Source organism: Physeter macrocephalus, chromosome 6, assembly GCF_002837175.3.
Source record: "Physeter macrocephalus isolate SW-GA chromosome 6, ASM283717v5, whole genome shotgun sequence".
In the NCBI taxonomy this organism is placed as follows: domain Eukaryota; kingdom Metazoa; phylum Chordata; class Mammalia; order Artiodactyla; family Physeteridae; genus Physeter; species Physeter macrocephalus.
In genome coordinates, this window is record NC_041219.1 from 35,234,783 (window position 1) to 35,254,568 (window position 19,786).

Consider the following 19,786-nt stretch of genomic DNA (forward strand, 5'->3'; position numbering starts at 1 on the left):
GACCACCTAGAGGGGTGGGATAAGGAGGGTGGGAGGGAGGGAGATGCAAGAGAGAAGAGATATGGGGATATATGTATAGCTGATTCACTTTGTTATAAAGCAGAAACTAACACACCATTGTAAAGCAATTATACTCCAATAAAGATGTTAAATAAAAAAAAAACTCCAATGAGGTACCACCTCACACTGGTCAGAATGGGCATCATTAAAAAGTCTGCAGGGCTTCCCTGGTGGCACAGTGGTTGAGAGTCCGCCTGCCGATGCAGGGGACGCAGGTTCATGCCCCAGTCCGGGACGATCCCACATGCCGCGGAGCGGCTAGGCCCGTGAGCCATGGCCGCTGAGCCTGCGCCTCTGGAGCCTGTGCTCCACAGCAGGAGAGGCCACAACAGTGAGAGACCCGCGTACCGCAAAAAAAAAAAAAAAAAAAAAAAAAGGTCTACAAATAACAAATGCTGAGAGGGTGTGGAGAAAAGGGAACCCTACAACACTGTTGGTGGGAATGTAAGTTGGTACAGCCCCTGTGGAAAACAGGTTCCTCAGAAAGCTGAAAATAGAGTTACCATATGATCCAGCAGTCCCACTCCTGGGAATATACCCAGACAAAATTATAGTTCAGAAAGATACATGCACCCCTATATTCATAGCAGCACTGTTCACAATAGCTAAAATATGGAAACAACCTAAATGTCCATCGACAGGTGAATGGATAAAGATGTGGTACATGTATACAATGGAATACTACTCAACCATAAAAAATAATGAAATAATGCCATTTGCAGCAACATGGATGCAACTAGAGATTATCATACTAAGTGAAGTAAGTCAGAAAGAGAAAGACAAATACCATATGATATCACTTATATGTGAAATCTTAAATATGGCACAAATAAGTTTATCTACAAAACAAAAACTGACTCATAGATATAGAGAACAGACTTGTGGTTGCCAAGGGTGGGGGGGTGGAGGGAGAGGGATGGACTGGGAGTTTGGGGTTGGTAGATGCAAACTATTACATTTAGAATGGATAAACAACAAGGTCCTACTGTATAGTATGGGGAAATATATTCAATATTCTGTGATAAACCATAATGGAAAAGAATATGAAAGAATGTCTATATGTGTATAACTGAGTCACTTTGCTGCACAGCAGAGATTGGCACAGCATTGTAAATCACGTATACTTCAATAAAAAAATAAATAAAAAAAGTTTATTTATGAATTTAGAAATCTTCAGTAAAGAAAATATTTTATTGTACAGGTACAGTTACTAGCAAAGAAAATTATCTACTCATATTTAAACCTGCTGGTGAATTCAAAGAATGACTTGGCTCTGGCTCATATTCTCAATATTCCTGATAGAGGACTTGGAAGAGAAGCCTTCACTGATTTGAAACATGCTGCTCGAGAGAAACAGATGTCTATCTTTTTGGTATGGACATGTTACATTTTCAATATTTATTTTAAAGATTCTGAACAGTGGATCCATGTACCTTAATATAGAATTCTTATAACTATGATAGAACAACTTTTAAATTGTGAATATGTGTTCTATGTCATGTATTTGAAAATCCGTGGTAGTTTTGTTTTTTACTATATATTTTTCTATATATATATAGTTCATAAGGGAGAATTTCTCTAAAGCTGTGTTTCCCTACATGTGTTCTGCGGAGTGCTAGCCCTGTTAGATTCTCCTTGAATAAATTATTTCCAGAGGCAAAAGTTCCTGTTCAATGCTCTTTGAATAAATGTTTCCAAGGGCAAAAAGTTGGAAATCGTGTGTACTCTTACTGGATATATGTAATGCATGTATACTTCCAAGAAGTCCTACCATAAAGAAATCTGCTTAGATATGGGAACATATGTATATGTATAACTGATTCACTGTGTTGTAAAGCAGAAACTAACATACCATTGTAAAGCAATTATACTCCAATAAAGATGTTAAAAAAAAAAAGAGAAATCTGCTTAAGGTAACCTTGTTATTTAACCTGTCGTTTCCTAAGTTATTTAACCATGGAACTTTCCCCAGATTATTTAAATTTCGTAGATTTTTCCTTTCTTAGGATATGCTTTGGAAAATACAGCTTTAGAACATTTTGTCTTTGATGGAGAGGCCTAATGTATAGCCATCATATTATATATGTATTTTTATCATTGTAAAGGCAAGACCTTTTGAACTACACATAATCAAATGATCCTAAAATGTGAAAGCTAGATGGGGCTTAGTGATTATCTAGTCTAAATCTTTATTTTACAAATAAAGAAGCTAAGCCTTGGAAGAGTTGAATTAATTGTTCAACTTTGAATAAATCAACATAATTGACACAGAAAAATCCCTTTGTTCCATATAACAATTCCAGTAGCCAGTAGTCAGTCTATTTAAGAATATATTCATTTTTTTAGAATACCACTGTCTAATTCTTTATAGACAGTGATACACTCTTTTTTTTTTGGCCATGCTGTGCGGCTTGCAGGATCGTAGTACCCCGACCAGGGATCGAACCGGAGCCCCCTGCAGTGGAAGTGCAGAGGCCCGACCACTGGACCGCCAGGGAATTCCCAACAATGATATACTCTTATGAACATATTCTTATACCCTTAATTTGTCCCTGACTTGGCTCCTCAGTCTCAGTCTCCACCTGTGTTGCCATCACCCTTGCTGGCATGAATTCTACATGACAGTTGTTTCTTTGATTATTTGCTTCTGAATGAAAATGTGGCATGAGTTATAAAAAGTGCTTCTCTTTACCTGTGTACCTAGAAATATGTAAATGTGCCTAGCTTCATAAAATAATGTAGTTTTAACTTACTAAATCATTAAACATAACCAAATTATTTGTTTTAATTCATAGGTGGCTACATCATTTATTAGAACAATAGAGCTTGGAGGGAAAGGATATGCACCATCACCATCTGATCCTTTAAGGACACATATCAAAGGATTGTCTAATTTTATTAATTTCATTGACCAATTAGATGAAATTCTTGGAGAAATACCAAATCCAAGGTATGACAAATGTGTGTTATTAGTCTGTCTTTAAAACTTCACAGAATCAGAGGTAGATTAAAAATTAAGAGCTATTGAAATGACCAAGCATCAGGCTAAACTAGGAAGAAGAAACAAAATATCTAGATGAGGGAGGGATAAATTAGGAGTTTGGGATTAGCAGATACAAACTACTGTATATAAAGTAGGTAAACAACAATGTCCTACTATATAGCACAGGAAACTATATTCAATATCCTGTGATAAACTATAATGGAAAAGAATCGCTTTACTGTACATCAGAAACTAACATGACATTGTTATTCAACTATACTTCAATTAATAAAATATTTAGATTAATAAATTATAATCACATGACCTTTCCCACTAAATTTCTGCTTATCTGTGATTCTAAAATTTTTGCCAAAGTCAAATGGCATGTTCAGATTAAATTTGACTAGAGAAGAGGGCTTACCATTCTTTTTTTTTCTGGAAGAAATAGATTTTTGAGGATTGGAAATGACCGAATAGATAATTTCTTTAAACTTTTTATTTAGCAATAAAGGAAACTTATACCAAGAATGAGTCAGGAAATTGATAAAAATATGAATTTTATATTCTGTTTTCTGCTAGTTTTTTTTTCATTTTCTTATGCATACATTTTTGATTCATCTGGAATTTGTTTTAAAATGATATTGGAATTAAGAGGTGTTTTTAATCAGATAGACTCTTATTTATAATATTGGTATATTTTATGGTGAGTTAATTTTAGATTAATTTGTGGGGGGCAGAAGTGGGTTGTATATGTTAGCAATCGTGGGAGATCATTGTCAGTTTGGTGGGTATGTCATAGCATAGTACTAATAAAAATAGCTGGTATTTATTGAACACTTACTATGTGTCAGACATTACACTGAACTCTTCATGGAGATTATCATTTGATCATTAAAAAAACCTTACATTGTAGTTGCTAGATAAATACTCAGTTTAGAGAGGAAGAAACTGAAGCACTGGTGTAACTTACCTTAGTCACATTGTTATTAAGTAGCAGAGTTGGGATCTGACTTCACTTCTGACCCAGGAACCCATTCTCTTAATCGCTATATCTTATTCTATGAAATGTCTTTCCATTTTAAGATTCCAAGAAGAATTTTTTTCAGGATTTTATTCTGAATTGCTTCCTTCTGTCTTCTTATATGGATATCTATTACAACGAAGTGAATTTGGAAGAGGGTTTGAATATGACTTATAGTCAATATCAGTGACATCTGAATTTCTAAATAATATATTGGCCAGCCATTTCTTCTGAGATAGCATATAATTAATTTTAAAGAATACTATATTTTTGGCAAAGCAAAATAGATATATTTTGTTGAAGTCAAATGGTACTATAGACTTACAGTAATAAAATCCTCAGAGGAATTGACTTTTAATATTTTTGTGTGTGTTTATTTCTGTATTTACCTCATTTAAATGAAATTTTTATGCAGCTATTTTAAAAATTTTTATTGAACTATAGTTGATGTACAATATCATGTTAGTTTCAGGTATACAGCATAGTGATTCAGTATTTTTGCAGTTTATATTCCATTATAGGTTATTATAAGATATTGGGTATAATTTCCTGTGCTATACAGTAAGTCCTTGTTGCTTATCTATTTTATGTATAGTAGTTTGTATCTATTAATCTTGTACTCCTAATTCATCCCTCCCCCCTCTCCCCTTTGGTAACCATAAACTAGTTTTCTATGTCTGTGAGTCTGTTTCTGTTTTGTATATATGTTTATTTGTCTTTATTTTTTTAGATTCCACATATGAGTGATATCATTTAGTATTTGTCTTTCTCTGTCTGACTTCCTTCACTAAGCATAATATTCTCTATGTCTATCCACATTGTTGCAAATGGCAATATTTCATTCTTACCTGTTGGATTAAGTGCTAGGGTTGCTTCCATGTCTTGGCTATTGTAAATAGTGCTTCTCTGAATATTGGGGTGCATATATCTTTCCGAATTAGTGTTTTCATTTTTTCCAGGTATATACCCAGGAGTAGAATTGCCAGATCATATAGTAGTTCTATTTTTAATTTTTTAAAGAACCTCCATACTGTCTTCCATGGTGGCCATACCAGTTTACATTCCCAGCAACAGTGTTTGAGATTCTCTTATCTCCACATCCTTTCCAATACTTGTTATTTGTAGACTTTTTGATGATAGCCATTCTGACAGGTGTGCGGTGATACCTTATTATGGTTTTGATTTGCATTTCTCTAATAATTAGCGATGTTGAGCATCTTTTCATGTGCCTGTTAGCCATCTGTATGTCTTGTTTGGAAAAATGTCTATTCAAGTCTTCTGCCCAATTTTTGATTGGTTGATTTGTTTTTTGATACTGAGTTATATGAGCTGTCTGTATCTTGGATATTAAGCCCTTGTTGGTCTATGCAGCTAATTTTGAGTTTCAATTTTAGGCATTATTTATTAACTTCCTACCATGGAAGATGAGGATTTGCCACCCACTCACCAACCTCCCAATACTCCTCTTTTCCTCTCCGCCTCCTACCACACACACAGACACATACACACACTTCTCTTCTTCTCTCCTTCTAATATAGTTGTACCACAGTATCAGGTTAAATCATATTTTAGAGTTTACGTTATTAAAACTCTGTAATTATTGCCTACAGCTAAGCTATATTTTATACTGTTATTATACTTCCTTTCTTGTATACATTTTTGGTTTTTTCTAGAGTCAATGATTATCTACTTTTTTCTCTTGCTTTTCTTCTTATATATTTATTATCAATTCTTTATCAAGTTTGCCAATGAAAGTATACAATTTCTTCTTTTTTATTAGGTCATCTATCAGTTCTGATTTTTGCCCTTGAAGACGTTCCTTCTGGAGAGTCATCTATCTTCTTCATTCAGTCTGTATACTTTTGCTTGCTAGGCCTGTTTCAGAGTGTCAGCCATGCAGCTTCATCACCTTGTGAATTTTCTTTGCCTCTGCCTTGTTTCCAGGATTCCATGACTTTATTTTTAATTGGTTAAAACCCCTTATTTTGCTCAAGTAGCTTTCTGAGAAAAAGTAAATGGGAGATAAGTATCATTATTCTCACATTTGATTGTATGTGATCTTATGCTTCATTTATTTCTCCAAGGTTATTTAATTTATATGATCATTTTTTATCTGCTTCCTGGATAGTCTTTGTTTTATCTAGTTGAATGTTTTTCTTTTTGTTTCTGTTGCCCTCTTTCATGTTAAAGGTGTTCTTAAAATGTAGGGTGATTCTGGACATTTGTTTCATATTTAGGAATGAGACCCTATAAAGCTGATTAGCAGCTCTATACAGTGGACTTCATTATAGCATAGTAGCCACTTGGCTCTTTTATTGGGAATTCTCCAAATGTGAATAACTGCAGGTCTTTTCTTTGGAACTTACCCCAAAATTTCCACAATGGCATCCTTTAGTCTCTTTCTGAAAGCAGTATGTCTGGCTAGCAATATTCTGGGATTTGAGGGAGGGTAGGTTGATGCTGAGCCACCCACTTCAATATGTAGACTTTTGCTCAGTCCCTGTTTTCAGTCATTGGTACCTATAGGTCTGGATCCTCTCTGGCTTAGTTTCTTCAGAGTAATCCTGCTTTCCATGCTGAGGTGACAGAAGTGCACTAGCGTGATTGCTCAGAATAAGAGAGGAGATTCAGTGGTCTAAGTGTTCCTCACATAGACTGTCAACCAGCTTTCTTATTTGCAATGACACCTTCACCATAGCCTTCAGTATTGCCTTCAGTTTCTGAGATTACTTCTTACTGGTGTATCTTTTAGCAGTTAACTTATGTTGTAGCTTTCTGTGTTCCGGGTAGTCAGTTATCACCTTTCCATCTGCTCTTCGTCTTTCTGTACTTTCATGATATGTCTCTGCTCTCGACTATTGTCTCCTCTCCCATTCTGTTTTTCTTTATGGGTTTAAAACATTTTCCTTTTTGTCCCTTTAGTGGCACTTTAGGAGGGAGCAGATGTAAGTGCATATATTCAATCCATTGTAATTTGTTATAACTACATTCCTTTTTGGAGGAATTTCTAGTTGGGGTAAGTTAACAGGGTGAAAGTACATCCATACATACATACACTTTTGTACGAAAGGGTAAAAGTACGTTTTAGAGGCACCTAGGGTCCACTTCAGTTCTTCAATTTAGCAGCCATCTATTTTGAGTATCCTGTTTGGTCATAATGAACAGTTACTCTTGTTCTAGGGACGATACTGAAGAAGTGGGTGTTTAAATAGTCTATCTGAGCAATCTCTATTTTCTTCTGTAAGGTGATTTTTGCATATGCTAAGTATATATGTATTTCATGATTATAAATAGTAAAGTTATCAAAAACTTACAACATGTATTCTATTTATGTAGTAATGGAAAGATGTACAGAGGAAAGGACAATTGACCTATTTTGTGGGAGCCAGGGATAAGAGTGTCAGGAGTGTTTACCTGGATGTTTGTTAACAGTTGAGCTTAAGGATGAACTTGAAGGAGTTAACCAGACATGGAGAATGGTGGTGAAATGAAGTCCAGATGGGGAGAAAGGAGGATATTTCCTATAGTATGGGTAACCTATTGGGACAATGTTTCATTGGTTATTCATTTTGTCTCATAATTTCAACTTCTACTAGTCCTTTAGCCACAGTCTATAAAGATTATAAGAAAAAACAACAAATCATCTTCTGTTTTTGTCAGTTCCTTCCTTTTATAGCTCAAATTCTTGAAAAAATACTGTCTTTTATTCCACTTCCCAATTTCTAATGATTTAAAATATCTTGAATATGTCTCATGAGGCTGTAAACTCTATGAGGGCTTTATTGATTTTCTTCACTAATATTCCCTAGCCCTAGCACAGTTTCTGGCACAGAGTAGGTGCTCATTACTTATTTACTTGTCTGTGTTTAACTGACTCACACTTATTTACTTTTCCACTCTACTGAAGCTGTTCTGCGAAAGATCATTTATGATCTTCTAGTTGGCATAGCATCTGGTCTCTTTCGAGTCCTGAAGTTTGATCATTTTCTCTTTTAGAACTCCTTTTCCCATAACTTCTGAGATTTTGTTTTCTTATTTTCTACTTACCTCTCTGACTGCATATATGCAAATTCTAAATCCATATTTCAGTGAAATCCAAACTCTTTCCTGAGTTTCCAAAATATATCTATGTACCTATAGGTTGTTACGTCAAATGAAACTCAAACTTAGCATCTCCCAAACTAAACCTTCATCTTTCCCTGTGTACCTGCTTGACAGGTACCTCCTCCCAAAGTACCCAGCTTGATGAAGCCTTTCTGCCTCCAGCTGCCCAAGCAGAAATTTGGAACATATCTTTTTATTATTATTATTATTTTAGTACGTCTTTATTGGAGTATAATTGCTTCACAATACTGTGTTAGTTTCTGTTGTACAACAAAGCACATCAGCCATATGCATACCTATATCCCCATATCCCCTCCCTCTTGAGCCTCCCTCCCACCCTCCCTATCCCACCCCTCTAGGTGGTCGCAAAGCACCGAGCTGATCTCCCTGTGCTATACGGCTGCTTCCCACTAGCTATTTTACATTTGGTAGTGTATATATGTCCATGCCACTCTCTCACTTCGTCCCAGCTTACCCTTCCCCCTCCCCATGTCCTCAAGTCCATTCTCCCTTTCTCTGTCCCTTCATTCACTAAGATCCATCAATTCTTCTTACTTAACATCTTTGATATTCTTTATCTCTATTCCTATAGCTACTATCTTATTTCCATTTTTTATGGAAAGTCTGTTTTCAGACTTTCATCCTTTCTTGCCTGGACTTTTTTTTACTTTCATCCTTTCTTGCCTGGACTTTTTTTTACTTATCTCCAAGTTGTTCATTCTGCCTCCAGTCTTGAGTTGCCCCATCCTGTTGTCCTCACTGCTGCCAGTGATCTTTTCAAAACAGCAGATGTTACCACCATAATTAAAACCCTTCAATGATTCCGTATTAGGTACAGGATAAAAATCCAGAAACCTCAGTATGGTGTACAAATTCTATACTCTCTACCTCCTGATTGTATCTCACCCTGGCCTCTGTCCCTCAACCTTAAAACTCTTGTAAAAATGTATTTAACCCTTGTAGCTGAGTGTAAGTTTGTACTACTTGTCTTATAATAGGGTGGTGGTGGTGGCAGGGAATCACAATAATCTTTGAGTCCAAGGAATGGTGGGGAATAGACAGACGGGGGGAATCCAAATCACACTTACCTCTCTGCTGCCAGCTTTTCATCAGACCGTCTTAGCTTTAGTATGGCTGCATTTCTGCACTTTGCCAGTAGGTGCCACCATAAAATACATACTGTACTTTCACCTGAAAAACATCTTAAATTAGGAGTTTCAGGTTACATAAATTAGTTAGTACCCTGTTGTTCAAATGCTTAAAATTCTGTATTTCAATTTTATTACATAACTTTTTAGTACACACCTGCATTATATTTATTGGACTAAATATTATGCATTTATAGAATATTAAGTCTAGCTGAAATTATCCAGTCCAGAATCCTAGTGTTACATTTCTCATTTTAAAATATTTCAGAATCATTTTTGATACATTTCATATAGTACCTTTAATCACATTTAATTTTTAAAGGTATAATTTATTTAGCAAATAGTTATCAAATTCTTAAAGATGGTAGGGAAGAGACAAGTCATTCTATATAGTAAAGATAGTCAATAATTCATTACAATATTACCGATTATTTGTATTATTGCTTATTGTTCTCTTTCAGTCACTGTGTTTTGGTTCAGTCTTGGGGATTTAATTGTGTTTTTCCTCACTAGCTTCATTTTTCTGTTTCTGCCCCAGAGCTTTAATGTGATGCATTTAGCAGTCAGGAACTTCAGTTAACCTCTTTCTCACCTAAATTCTTCTATTAATGTTTATCCAGAGTAGTCATATCTTCTGGAATGCTTTCCTGAAGACCTCCTTCTTCTCTTACCTCCCCACTTAAATCCCCTCTATACCTTTGGTATCTCATTGTATCAACTGATCAACTGTGACCTCTTAAAAAGAAATGTTTTATTCATTTTGTATCCCCAGTGCCTATGACAAATGTCCTGGCATCATTTGGGTTAAAACTTCAGGAGTTTCTAGGCTCTAGATGCAAGAATTTGAATTATGCTATGTTGCTGAGCAGGTATTTGAAGAGCTAATGTTGTCCCTTGTAGTGAACCTATAGCAATAGACTAGTCATAGCACTGGTGTTTGCGGTATTTTGCTAAGGGTCAAAATGCTGAGCTTGGCAAGCAACTGAAATACAAATCTTATGAATTTTTCCTAAATACAGTTCATTCAGGGGATTATATCATCTTTAAAATTAAGAATATTTGTTCTTGTAGAAGGAATGGGAAAAGAGGGCAAAGGTGACTTTTACCTTTAATAGTACTGAAAGCTTTTTTTTTTTTCTTTTTTGTTTTTATAACTGATACTGTGACACTTTCATATTTGATTATCCTTCTGAATCTTTTCCAAAACTCTTCCATTAGAGATTACTTCCCAGAAAAAGCACATAGTGTTAACTATGTTTTCATTTTGGCTACATTTCATCCAATTATTTTCTGTGTTTTTAACTGAAAATTAAGAAAAAGCCAGTTGGAAAAGAGTGCCTGTTTACATAAAATAATTTTTAAGAGTCTGTTCGGACTTCTGATTACAGATGTATAGCAGGCTAGGTCCCCTGATTGACCCTTCCATTGAAAATAATTAATACTGCTGGACAACATATTTATAAAGTACTTAAATGCATTGATGAGTAGGTGAATGTAATGATAATAGGCCAAAAACTGGGGGAAGGAAGAAAGCTAGAGAGGGAAGTCAAGAAGGGAAGCCAGCTTTTATTTTGAAAGAACTTGCTGAATTTGGTGATCTGGAGGGTCTGTTCTTATAGTCACTAAAGTCTGAGGGAGCAGGGGACAAAGCCCAGGGACTGCCCAAGGTGAGGTGTCTGTTGGGACATACCCAACCTGTAGGGCTACTACCCTTTCAGCATAAAATGAACTAAGAATGAGGGCTTTAACTTGATATAGGGTTTCTATGAAAACCTACTTGGTAAAATGTTTTAGCACATTATTTAAGATTTAGAACAAGACAAGAGTTCCTGTTCTCATTTCTTTTCAGCATAATATTGGATGTCCAATTCAGTGTTGTAAGGCAAGAAAAAGAAATAGGAGATGTAACAATTGAGAAGGAAGAAATAAAACTCTATTTAGTGATAATATGATTGTATATGTAGAAAACTCCAAGAATCTAAAGGTAAATTATTAAAATTAATGGTAGAGTTTAACAGTGTTGCTGGGCACAGATCAATTAAAAAAAGCAATTGTATTTCTACGTCATAACCAAATAGAAAATGTTTTTTTTTAAAAACTCAAAAATATAACATACATAGAATAAATCTAATAAAAGCCGTACTAGCTACCTTCCCCCTTGGAAGGTTCAGACTCAGTGTGGAAATCTCTCTCCCACTCAGGGTTGGCATCCTGATCATATTGCTACTAGAGATTTTTGTCCTCAGGAAAACCCCCATTCATCCTGCTTACCACTCACAGCTTCCAACTTTCCATTCCAGCTTTTGTCACTTTTTTAGGGAAGAAATTGGGTGGTACTTGGAGATTTCCCCCGATTCTTACCAAGCTTAGTGGAATGTTCCCCTAGAGTAACTAGTCTGCCATAGTGTATGTTGAAACCCTCAAGTGCGTTTCTACTGCAAATAATAATAATAATAATATGAAAAATAGTAAAATATATATCTTTTATCTTACAAGTCAAAACTTCACACTGTTATGTGTGATAGCGGTCATTTATTCAATAGAGATATCAATTATTTCTTCTGTGTGCCAAGTTAATATGATGATTAGTAAAATATGGTTCCTTTCTCAGGGAGATAATTTTTTCATGAAATGTTTCCCAAGCTTGTCTAGTCATAAGCATCACCTGTGATATCTTCAAAAGAAATGCAGCTATTTAGTATCTTGTCTGGAGATTGTGATTCAGTAAGATGGGATCTGGAGCTAATATTTTATTTTATTCTATTCTATTTTATTTTCTATTTTTTACTTATTTTTTATTTTTCAAGAATCAGGCCCTTTTTATTATATGTGCTCTGGCCAGACTCTAACAAAGGGCTGTTTGGCCATAATCCACATCAAGCTCAGCAGACGACGTATAGGTGAGCCCCTATACCCCTAAGAAGGACAACAGTGCACTGAAATTAGCAAATCATTGAGTGAGTTCTTTGTATCAGCAGAGACTAATCTACTAATCTCCCTTTCAGATATTAACCAGTCACATTGTTAGTATTTGCATTACACCTCCTATATTTTAGACCCATTTATTAGTGAGGGGACCTCCTTTTTTTCTGGCTTCATGTGTCCCTGTGGAGGAACTTCCTCCAGAAAACACTGCATTTCTCTCCCTACCTTTCATTCATTCTCCCCGACTCATAACTGGTAAGATTAAAAGAACTGGGTATGGTTCCCTCAGCCTCTTTTCTCCATTTTAGATCCAGCCTGCCCTCCAGGTGGAGGTGTACTCACTGGAGCTGATATTTTAAACAAATGCTGAGTATGATTCTGATGATCAGACAAATTTGTAAGATACTGATGTAATGCACTCTCTGCAGTTTTCTTCTAACTTTCCTTCTCTATTTGGACAAGCTATTTGTATGTGAACAATCATGTTTCCAGTGTCGTTAGGGAACCTGGCTTCTTTCCTAAAACATAAAGCCTGGCAATAAGGCAGTGAGGATGAGAACTATTCATAATTTCCTTTATGCTACTATAAAAGTCACAGAGAGGTTAAATAGCATATTCACGGTAGAAAGTGAGGGGGTTGTGATGTGTGCTTAGGTTGTCTGACTCCATAGCCAGACCACACCACCTTCTCATTAGACACTGTGCAGCCTTTCCAGGGATAACTCTAGTGATGGAGATCTCTTAACTTCAAAAAAGAGCCCTCTTTTATTGTTGGACACCTTTAATGTCTTCCTTGTAATGGACCAAAATCCTTCCTCCTTCTCACATTGGTTTTAGGTCAGCCTTCTAGAGCAGGAACTGCAACCCAAATTCATTGAGGTTCAGGCCCAGTATAAAGAAACAATTGATTTCATGTTTTCAAAAATACATGTCTGTTGGCCATAATTGGTCCAGTCTGTGGTTTCTTTTAGATAAGTATTAACTAGTTTAATTTCCTCTTCCATATAATAACACTTCTCATGTTAGAGTGCAATATCATGTATTTCAGGTCAGTCTCCTTCCTTACCACCTTCTTCTTAGCCAAGAACAAACACTGCGTGTTCTTGGACAAGCTATTAAACCTTTTTGAGACTCAAGTTTTTCATCTGTAATTTATGGGTAATAATACTTATTGAATTGGTTTAAAGATTAAGTTATGTAACCTTATCATTAGTGTGCAGGAATGCTAAAGATTTCTGTGCATTAATTTTGTATACTGCTACTTTACCAAATTCATTGCAAAGACAGTCTCTTCAATAAGTGGTGCGGGGAAAACTGGACAGCTACATGTAAAAGAATGAAATTAGAACACTCCCTAGCACCATACACAAAAATAAACTCAAAAAGGATTAAAGACCTAAATGTAAGGCCAGACACTGTAAAACTCTTAGAGGAAAACATAGGCAGAACACTCTATGACATAAATCAAAGCAAGATCCTTTTTGACCCACCTCCTAGAGAAATGAAAATAAAAACAAACCCTCAGAATGGGAGAAAATATTTGCAAATGAAGCAACTGACAAACAATTAATCTCTAAAATTTACAAGCAGCTCATGCAGCTCAATAACAAAAAAAAAAACCCCCCAATCCAAAAATGGGCAGAAGACCTAAATAGACATTCCAAAGAAGACATACAGATTGTCAACAAACACATGAAAGGATGCTCCACATCACTACTCATTAGAGAAATGCAGATCAAAACTACAGTGAGGTATCACCTCACACCAGTCAGAATGGCCTTCATCAAAAAATCTACAAACAATAAATGCTGGAGAGGGTGTGGAGAAAAGGGAACCCTCTGGCACTGTTGGTGGGAATGGAAATTGATACAGCCACTATGGAGAACAGTATGGAGGTTCCTTAAAAAAACTAAAAATAGAACTACCATATGACCCAGCAATATTAGAGAATGGACTTGAGGACAGGGGGAGGGAGAGGGTAAGCTGGGACAAAGTGAGAGAGTGGCATGGACATATATACACTACCAAATGTAAACTAGATAGCTAGTGAGAAGCAGCCAAATAGCACAGGGAGATCAGCTCGGTGCTTTGTGACCACCTAGAAAGGTGGGATAGGGAGGGTCGGAGACGCAAGAGGGAAGAGATATGGGGATATATGTATATGTATAGCTGATTCACTTTGTTATAAAGCAGAAACTAACACACCATTGTAAAGCAATTATACTCCAATAAAGATGTTAAAAAAAAAGATTAAGTTATGTAGGATTTTAGGTATTCAATGAGATGTAGTGTGTGTTATCTTAGTTGTACCTAAAGGTATGTATTTTAAGTATATTGCATGTATATAACTGCATCTGAATCTTTTATCATATATCATATATAACTAAATTATTTCCCCTAGCTTTCAAATCAAGGAAGAAGTAACTTACCTTACTGAAATAACTTGCTTTTAGAAAAACTTTTAAATTTTGTTTCTAATGGTTCTCATCCTTTTCTTAAATGTGTTACTGTTTGATTTCTAAGGTTAAAGCCATATTCTTTGAAGTGTTGATTAACTCTGAGAATTATATTTTCAAGCTTATAAGCATATTGACATTTCTAATACTATTATAAAAGTGATCTTATTTCTATTTTCAGTATTGCAGGGGGTCAGATACTCTCAGTGATAAAGATGCAGCTGATTAAAGGCCAGAACAGCAGGGATCCTTTTTATAAAGCAATAGAGGAAGTTGCTCAAGATTTGGATTTGAGGATTAAAAGTATTATCAATTCTCAACAAGGAGATTTAGCTCTTAGTACCACTGACATCAGTCCTGCACGGGTAATGAGGTTTTTATTTTTCATTATCCTTCTTTACAAAACATTATATCTTCTACTTGCTGTAGAAATGGTTTACAATTGCTACTTAAGTCAGAAGAATGTGTTTCCTCTGTTATAAGATGTTGAAAATATAAGTTTCTCAATAGATTATGCAGGATTATGTTCGACTTGGGTAAATCATAACCTCTATGGGCCAAATTGTTTGTTAAAGAAGCACATTGGATAATCTTCAGTATCCCTTGTAGCACTAGAAATTTATAGTTCTTGATGGATATTAAGGTGTTTTGTCATATTTTTCAATAATTATTTTTATAAAACAATTATTTTCCTATTTAATCAGGTATAAAATAAGAGTCTGGTGTCCCTGGTTATGACCCCAGTACTAGGCACTCCATAGAACAACAGCAGAAATAGTTTCTACTCAGCAGTTTATTTTTCTTTCATAGAATTTTTCTATTTCCATGATCTCTTATTTACCTACCTCCATTGCCAGATTACTGCAGACATTAGGAATTTTTCCTATACTTAGTAATTGTTTAATTATATATTCCAGAAAATTTACGTCTTTCTTGTTTTGCTTACATAGATAGTCAGACATTATAAGGTTTTAAAACCATAGTTTTATAGGAGAAATTGAATACCATGTTTTTAGTTCTAGAACAGAATTTTGGAGTACATGTTATAGTAATTCATTAGTTGCAGTTTAATTGTTCAGGTAACAAAATCCCCTTTTTATTAGGTATAATTGTGATAGCCCGTGTATGAAGAAAGACTTTTGCTTAATTTTTATGATTCACTTATTTTTCCGCAGCTCTTGGGCACTATTTTTAGCTATTTTCTATAACAATGCGTGTTTTTAGTTAACTTGAAGGTGGGACATGGGGGAGATTCTGAGTTATTTCCCCACATATTTCGTGTGTGTTAACACTTCTATGACAGCTTGGTTCAAATGACAACCAGGTTTTATGATAAGTATAAATCAGGAACTGTCACAGCTCAGATAATTAAGAGCACCAATCTCTCCCATTTCCTGCCACAAGAAATAAAGATGCAGACAACCTGGTTCTTGTTTTCAACCAAATTAGACATCTTTGAAAAATACGAATCAGTAATTCTCAATGAAGTTAGTATTAAACAGTATGGACTTCTCTGGTACTAATGAAAAATATATGTCAAGCACCAGATTGTGACAGGCAGTTTGTTAAAATTCTGGTGTAGCTATACATTACAGTTCACTTGGTAGCCTGAGTCAGCCAGGTAGAGAAAGGAGGCCAAGAGCATGTTGATGAAACCTGAGGAAAGTGGTACAACTATAACAGATGTCCTTAAAAGGGCGACTGATATTTAAGCACAATGTTCAACAACCCTATGGGTTAGGCACTATCATCATCCCTATTTTACCAGTGATTTAACTGAAGCACAGTGAGGTTAAGCAACTTTCCCAGAGGTATATAGCACATACAACTGGTTAGTTGGTATGAACCTGGCCAGAAATGCCATCAGAGTTTGTTCTTACGTGTGTCTATGTGTAATATTATCTTATCATATATTTTCCCTATTCTTCTATCTAGTTACTAAGATTTTCCAGCTCTCCCCTCTTAATCTGCTTTTTCTTTATCTCCACAGCTACTATTTTAGTTCACTGCTACTACCTTCTTCATTTCTGAGCTGGACTATTACAGTCTCTTAATTTGTGGTCCTGTCTCCAGATTTAGTAACAGTCTTACCATGGAATATAAATATTTTACACATTTCCATCATTGCTGTCATTTTTCTAAAATGTAAATAGTATCATTTTATTTCCTTGCTTAATAAAGGAAGAGATTTTAACCTTGTAACAGATTGACTTGTAACTTCTTTGTCTGATATACAATGCTTTCCCAGGCTCATCTCACATGACTCCCTCTCTGTTACCCTGTTCTTCAGCCATTTCGTGCCATGTAGTCTCTGCAAATACCATGTTCTCTCTTACCCTTTTGTGTCTCCTCTGTGAAGCCATCCTTGATCCCAGGGTAAATTGATCATGACCTTTTGGTGTGCTCCCACTGCACAATTTATACATTCTCTTCGAAATAGCACTTAGGGGACTTCCCTGGTGGCGCAGTGGTTAAGAATCCACCTGCCAACGCAGGGGACACGAGTTCGATCCCTGGTCCAGGAAGATCCCACAAGCTGCGGAGCAACTAAACCTGTGTGCCACAACGACTGAAGCCGGCACGCCTAGAGCCGGTGCTCCACAACAAGAGAAGCCTGCTCACTCCAACGAAGAGTAGCCCCCACTCGCTGCAACTAGAGAAAGCCCGCACACAGCAACGAACACCCATTGCAGCCAAAAATAAATAAATGAATAAATAAATAAATAAATTTATTTTTTAAAAAGGAATTAGCACTCTGTAATGCCATTATTGGTTACTTATTTATTTTATAAAAGAGCCTACGGGTTCCTTGAGGCACTAGTTTTTACCTTTGTAGCCTTAGCTTCAAACACAATTCTTGGGACTTAGTATGTGCTTATGGGTGATTACTGAATGAATGAAGGTCAACTAGTTTTTTTATTTTTGCACTTGAGTAGATCTTTACAGCCATCTGTGGAGTTGGTATTCAGATCACCAGAATCTCACTTCTGGTATAAGAGAGAAAAAATATCAGTATACAAAGAGGTTAAATCACGAGGCTGAGATCACATAGATTGTAGCTAAACTTTCTGACTTAAAGCCTAATGTTATTTTGACCAAAATCTAATGCCTTCCTTTGGTGATACTATTTTCTATATTTTTTGTGCTTCTGGAAGTTCATAAGATTGATTTTATTATGGCTTGAGGGATAAATATTCACATGCCTTAGAGCCACTTCTCAAGGCTGATTTTTTTATAGCTTAATAGAAGAGGAAGGAGAACAATAGCACATGAAATGGAAAAGAGTGGCTGATTGACCCAGCTTGGGGTGATTATTACATTTATTTGAAATTGTTTCTTGTTCTAGCCAAAATCTCATGCCATAAACCATGGCACTGCATACTGTGGCAGAGATACTGTGAAAACTTTACTAGTTCTTTTGGATGAAGAAGCAGCCAGTGCTCCTACCAAAAACAAAGCAGAGCTTTTATATGACGATGAAAACACAATTCCTCATAATGGAACTTCTATTCTTACACTTTTTAGGTAAGTAATGTGGAAATTATATGTATGTGAATATTAACTTAAGTCTATAAAGGAAATTTTTGAAAAAAACACCTCATTTGTTATAAAAGAAATACATGCTATGGTTAGGAAACTTGGGAACTACAGAAAAGTATGAAGAGAAAAAACAAAAGTTAGTTAAAGGGAGATTGAACATTTGAATGTGAGGGAGTTATATATAAAAGTAGTATTTTGTGAGAGTATGACTGGTGTTTTTTTGTTTTTGTTCTTGTTTTATGCTTTGGAAATATTTGCATAGATATTTGTGTCAAAAACTTTGCTAAATGCTTTCACTTATATCAGCCCTCACAGCAATCTCTTTTAGTAGTATCCCCAATTTTTAAGTGAAGAATTAGAGACTTGAGAGAGATAGTAAGCAATTTGTCTAAGTTAGCAAGCAGCAAAGGTGTCTTTCTCCAGAACCTGAGGTCTCTGCTCCAAAGATTGTGCTATTTTGCCTGAGAATAGGAGAGTTGGTATACACTAGACTTACACTGGAATTGACATTTACTTGTTCTTCATCACATTATGAAGAAAATACTAAATTACTGTTTGTATTCTGTGCAAGACATTGATACTCACCAGTTTTAACAACAATTCGGTCAAACACTGAGTTGGTGATATTTAAAATTAATAATCATTCATTTCTAGAAACATTTAAAATTTTAGAATAACTTTAAAATTGTATTATTGCATTGTGGAGGATTTTTACAAAATTGTCCTGTTTGATCTTTTCTATTTTCTGCTTGAGCTACTTTTTAGAAATCTGATTTTAGTCTAAAATTGTTCATATCTATCTATGATTGTTTTACCTTCTCTCTCTCTCTCTCCTGTGCTTCACTATCTTTTCTCTTTAAAGAGAAACTTTATAATGCTCTATCATTCAGTGTTGTCTTCTAATTCCTTTGCAATGAAAATTTATTTTATCAATGATTTACTTATACCCTGTGTTGGAATCCCAGAAAAGAGTATAAAGAAAATGAACCTTTGTTTTTTCCTCCTGTCAACTTACTTCTGTTTAACAAAGTTTGCTTTTAGGTAGAAATATAAATGATTTAGATTTTCTCTTAGATTGAATTCTGTCATTTTCTTAGAGAAAATTATTTTGTGTTCGTAGGATTTTCTAAATAAAATTAATCCCCGCATACATTTTAAAGAGGTATTTTTCTGTACTCAATCATGTGGCCAAACACGTTTATAGTTACCTTAGCATTTTCAATTGTCATTGTGCAGACAAGGACCAGACCATGGTAAAGTATATTTTTAATGGTCTGCATTGAAATGATAAAATTAAGGACGATGTATATGAATGTAAGTCAATGTAGGGTTATAAACTAGTCTTTCTTAGAATAGACTATCCTTTATTCTTTTTAAAAAAATAAATTTATTTATTTAATTTATTTATTTTTGGCTGCATTGGGTCTTTGTTTCTGTGCACGGGCTTTCTCTAGTTGTGGCGAGCGGGGGCTACTCTTTGTTGCAGTGCATGGGCTTCTCATTGTGGTGGCTTCTCTTGTTTCAGAACCTGGGCTCTAGGCACACGGGC

General features: G+C 35.4%; 1 protein-coding gene across 6 annotated transcripts in view; it reads left to right on the plus strand.

Moving 5' to 3' along the window:
• The window catches only part of PARPBP (PARP1 binding protein), an 89,131-nt gene that overhangs the window by 55,355 nt on the left and 13,990 nt on the right, over window positions 1-19,786 (plus strand). For 4 of the 6 annotated variants that reach the window (XM_055085265.1, XM_024127327.3, XM_024127328.3 and 1 more), the window contains 4 exons: window positions 1,262-1,432; window positions 2,856-3,010; window positions 14,879-15,062; window positions 18,044-18,222. In XM_055085265.1, coding sequence (XP_054941240.1) covers window positions 1,262-1,432; window positions 2,856-3,010; window positions 14,879-15,062; window positions 18,044-18,222 — 689 coding nt within the window. Of the gene's footprint in view, window positions 1-1,261; window positions 1,433-2,855; window positions 3,011-14,878; window positions 15,063-18,043; window positions 18,223-19,786 lie in introns of those variants that run through there. The other 2 variants (XM_024127329.3, XM_024127330.3) reach the window with 2 other exon arrangements.